Genomic DNA, 5,091 nt, shown 5'->3' on the forward strand with positions numbered 1-5,091 from the left:
AGCGGGCTGAAACCGGAAGCGGGGGAGGGGGGGCTACTACATAGGGAGGCTAGTGTTCAAACAATGGAATCCCCAATGGGGGTTTAGCTAAGATCCTCACATACATTCTTATTCACAACCACTGAATATAGGGGAAACAACTGAACACATACCTATATCACCAGCATACAACAGTTTCAAGTCTTAATCCTCCACCACAGGAAAAATATTGCAAAGGAACTTGGAATCCAAATCTCAGGCTGGTATCACTCAAGTCCCTTTTGTTCCAAAAGGTGTGTTAAGTTTTCAGAGAAATCATTTTCAAGCCAGTTTTAAGAACTTTTAAAGATGTAATTGCGATTACACTATGAGCAAGTGAGTTCTCCAGTCAGTTTTAGGCAGATTACGACCTTCCTCCTTAAAAAAGAGGCAGCCTAAGTATATGATTGTAAATTCTGAATTTAGATACATTTCAATTTCGGCTTGTAAAAAAAAAAGAAATCCTAAAATAAGACGTCATCATGCTTGTTTAAACTAAATCTTTCCCCAGAGCTGCTTCCTATGTAGCACTTGTGTCTACTGCGTTTGACCACAGGAAACACAAATTGGGAAGAGCTGGCAAACCTGGGGAAAGTAATTTTATGGGACAATTGTTGCCTCTGCTGCTTAAAAGGTAACACAAAACACTTTACCTTGTCAAGATGACAAGGCGGGGGGGGGGGGGAAACAGCTTTAGGGGAAAATCTGTTTTTTTAAAAACACGGATACGATAATGCAAAAATTTTAAAAACACCAAAATGATTGTAGTTATGGAGCAGCAATCACATGAGTCAACAAAATGATTTTTCACTATCTTATGTGATACCAACTAATTGTCTGCCTTTTGCTTCCAGTACTGGATCCCTTTGCCACATGCCACCAAGGCTTCATGTCATGGATGAGATCTCCGCTTGCTGTTTCATCCAATCAGCATTTTGGCATAAAGGCAAAATTCACCCTCATAGGGCCTGCCAGAGCTGTTGGCAATCGAGTGATGGAAATGGGAGGTCTTAAATAAGCAAGAAGGGACTAACTAAAAAGGGAACCTGGAAGGTGGTAGGAGAGAAAGAACTATAAAAAGGCACTGGGGTTGGCTCTGGGATCCTTCTGGTTTCTGTAGCGCATTGCAAGCCATACTCCAAGGATCTGGAAGAGGGGGGAAAAAATCCAATTACTGTACAAAATTTCATTCCTTCATCCCAACATGCTTATCTTATGAATGGTTAGGTAAATGGTTTGCCAGGATCAAAGCTGTCTCTTTCAAATATGTGGTGAGAACCCTTTTCAGAAGTTAAACTCATAGAATTTCCCTGGCAACGTGATCTTTTCTGAGAATTTGGGAGTTGTGGTCCATTGCTCTAAAACAGTGATGGCGAACCTTTTAGAGACTGAGTGCCCAAACTGCAACCCAAAACCCACTTATGCATCCTCGAGTGCTGGGTGGGTGGCCCATTGGCTGGGCGTGGCTGCGGTGGTAACAGCAGACTGGATGGGACTAAAAAGTTCAATCAATTCCAACTTTGCAAGATCTTTTTTTTTTTCCCACGAGAAGTTGAAATCGACTGATTGAACCTTTTTTTTTTTTTTTGCACATGGCAGCGGAGGCCTAAAGTGAAAAGGTTTTATAAAACCCAGCTGAAGGCCTAGGGCTGGGGCGACGGCGCGCGTGCCCACCACTGCTCTAAAAGAAGTCTTTTTTTCTTTGTGAGCCCTAAAATGCCCTGCCTCAACATGCCAAATTAATTCAAATATTGTTTCCATTTCAGCACTTAAATTAAAAAGTAGCTATCCAACCAAACTTTAGAGATGTGAGAACTGTAATTATCAAAGGGGTAGATTTTAATGTTACTCAGATGACTTAAGCATCTCCATCGGTTGTATCAAGAGTCAGTTTGGTGTAGTGGTTAAGGCACCAGACTAGCACGCAGGAGACGGCGAGTTCAAGTCCCGCCTTAGCTGGGTGACTCTGGGACAGTCACACTCTCTCAGCACAACCTACCTCACAGGATTGTTATGGGGAAAACAAGAGGAGGAAGAAATGTCGGATATGTTTGCCGCCTTGAGTTATTTGTAAAAAATAATAATAATAAAGGCAGGATACAAATAAGTAAATAAAATCTTTCCCTGAGATCAGGGGATATTTGAAGCACTTATTGACTGTTACCTAGGCCAGGGGTAGGTAACCTTGGCTCTTTTATGACTTGTGGACTTCAACTCCCAGAATTCCTGAGCCAGCCATGCTGAGGGGAAAGGGAGAGGTTTCCATGCTGAGCCATGCTGGCTCAGGAATTCTGGGAGTTGAAGTCCACGAGTCATAAAAGAGCCAAGGTTGCCTACCCCTGACCTAGGCTAAGTAGCCCCTACTTTTTGTTTAGTTTCATAGACATGGTTACCTCTGTGAAACTGAAGAAGAGTCCAACTCCACCAAGGATTTTAAAAGCCTCATCTGCATGTTCCATCAGCACAACGCCACATTTCAGGCATCCAATCTTTGATTTCGTGCATGGCTGCATGAGGTGACAAAATGCAGTGTAACTCTGTAATTCTCCATTTGTAAGAGACAACCAGAAATTTTTACCAATTTGCAGACACCATTAGCAGCAATCAAAAATTGGACTCAATTAGAAATTGGATTGCTCTTCCTTTGAAGCTGTTAACTGGTGAAATGGCAGGTGATCCTATCCGGTTATTTCTACACAGAAGAAAGTTGTCTACTTACCAATAAAATACAATGGATAGAGCCCTGCCAAAATTGACTCTCAACTGTTAACACCCTGGCAGCATTGTCAAAAGATACAGTTCAGCACAACTGAACAGAACCACATTGGAAGAAACGGAACACTTCAGGCACACTCATTTGCTGCATCAAAAATGCTTGCAGGAATTCACATCCCATATGTATTCTGCTTTGAATTTAATCCTTGGTAGTCTGCTCTAAATAACATGAGCTGGTTTGAAGAATACTTTTAAAACTACAAAATGTATACTACATGGATTCATAAATAACACAGTAACACGGTTTTTGTCTTAAGAATGAACCTATTGATATTATCCAAAAGGGAATGCCGCATTACAACCTGAATTTTCAACCTAGCCCTAGGGGACTCTTTCTCAGTCTCTTGGGGGGAGGCTGCTTAATTTCAAGTACTGGAAGTCTGGAGAGCCTCAGTTTAGGAGTTTCCTTGTTTATCTTTGGGCTGCCTGAATTTATGACAGCAGAAGCCAAGAGGACTTCCAAAGAAGGTACTGTGGTAGGTGTAGGTCAGGGGTCCTCAACCTTGGGAACTTTTAAGACTTGTGGACTTCAACTCCCAGAATTCCTCAGCCAGCAAAGCTGCCTGAGGAATTCTGGGAGTTGAAGTCCACAAGTCTTAAAGTTCCCAAGGTTGAGGACCCCTGGTGTAGGTGATCAGGGTTGGCAACTGATGGTACAGTAGTTAAGTGTGAGTTGCAAGTTGGACTTTGGTGTGAGAACTTGCTCTACCATCAGCGTCGCTCTGGAGGCTGGTTTGGAAGAGAATGATTCTTTAAAAGGATTTGGACCTTTTAAGAGAGACTAGAACAAGACTGTGACTTGGAACAATTTAGAAATCAGTTTTCATTAACATGAGGCTCCTGTAGAGTTGCCCCCCACACAAGAACTGTTGAGATGTTGTTGGGTCTAGAATTTGGGTGAGGTTCATATTAGTCAATAGGGCATCTAATTTTTTAGTAGCTCCTGGCCTCTAGTGAGAATAGGTTGTGGGAGCAGATGGGGAGGAGGCTAGATATGTAGGTGTGCTGTGGACACGGTAGAAGATGAATGGGGTGTTGGGGAGGTTGAAGCAGCTCAGTTACTGTGGTTGATTGTGGTTCTGTGATAGATGGCGGGGGGGGGGGGTGTTGCATCAGGGGATATAAGCCAGGGTGAATGTAAAGGTGACAGTATAAGAGGAATTTTGAAAGCCTTCTAGTCCAATATCCTGCTCAAGCAGGAGACCCTATACTGAGTCAGCCATGCTGACTCAGAAATTCTGGGAGTTGAAGTCCACGGGTCATAAAAGAGCCAAGGTTGCCTACTCCTGCCCTATACCATTTTGGACAAATGGCTGTCCAATCGCTTCTTAAAAACCCTCAGTGATGGAGCATCCACAACTTCTGGAGACAAGCTGCTCCACTGATTAATTGTTATCACTGTCAGGAAATTTCTCCTTAATTGTAGGTTTGTCCTCTCCTTGATAAGATTCCATCTGTTACTTCTTTGTTCTGCCCTCAGGTGCTTTGGAGAATAGGTTGACCCCTCTTCTTTGTGACAGCCCATTAGATATTGGAAGACTGTTATGTCACTCCTGCTTCTTCTCTTCGTTAGCCTAGACATATCCATTTCTGCAAATGTTCAGCATCATGTTTTAGCCTCCAGTCCCCTAATCATCTTCATTGTGTATGGGAGTATTGTGGAGAAATCAGATTACAGTTGTGACAGGCAATGGGGGAGTGTGGCAGGAGGGTGAAGATGAACCACACTCAGGAAAGAAATGCTTGATATCTTCAGTCATCACTCTCCCTTTTCCAGCTTCCAACTCTCATTCTAAAAGCCAGATTGCTGGAACCCAGGCTCTGGCTGCTGCTATTGACAGGTCTGTCTATTATTATTTAATATCTATTAAAATTGATAAACAATAAAGCATTAAGTTCATTTCTTTTACGTCTAAATTCTGCGCAATACCTAAAAGAAACAACTGTGGGAGAAAAATAATCCTTTTTTTAAAAATCTGCTGTAAGTTCCACCATAATTGTAGATTGCTAATAGCCCAAAACTGGAAGAGCCCAATTCTGCCAACGATGGGAGACTGGAGAATGAAAGTTTCGTATCTTGCTGAAATGGCAAAGATTTTGGCTTATTTGAAGAACCATTCGAATGAACAATTTTTATCAATATGGGGAAGATGGATTGTTTATATTCAAAAGAAACATAAAGTGGTAGAATATAAGTTAGGTTTTTAGAATTTTTTAAGTTGGTTTATTTCTACTATCTTTTCTTGTAGATTAAGATATTTTGTAGAGTTAGAGATATTAGTATTTGTTTACTTTTAT

General features: G+C 41.7%; 1 protein-coding gene across 2 annotated transcripts in view; it reads right to left on the reverse strand.

The window, feature by feature from the left end:
* Positions 1–758: 758 nt before the first annotated feature.
* Positions 759–5,091, reverse strand: part of TSPAN31 (tetraspanin 31) — a 26,679-nt gene continuing 22,346 nt past the window's right edge. For both annotated transcript variants that reach the window (XM_015820574.1, XM_015820566.1), the window contains 2 exons: positions 2,412–2,525; positions 759–1,164 (listed from right to left, as the gene is read on the reverse strand). In XM_015820574.1, coding sequence (XP_015676060.1) covers positions 1,090–1,164; positions 2,412–2,525 — 189 coding nt within the window. In that variant the 3' untranslated portion in view covers positions 759–1,089. The remainder of the gene's footprint in view (positions 1,165–2,411; positions 2,526–5,091) is intronic.

The sequence above is a fragment of the Protobothrops mucrosquamatus genome, unplaced genomic scaffold (assembly GCF_001527695.2).
Source record: "Protobothrops mucrosquamatus isolate PMUCROS unplaced genomic scaffold, P.Mucros_1.0 scaffold_155, whole genome shotgun sequence".
Taxonomy (NCBI): Eukaryota; Metazoa; Chordata; class Lepidosauria; order Squamata; family Viperidae; genus Protobothrops; species Protobothrops mucrosquamatus.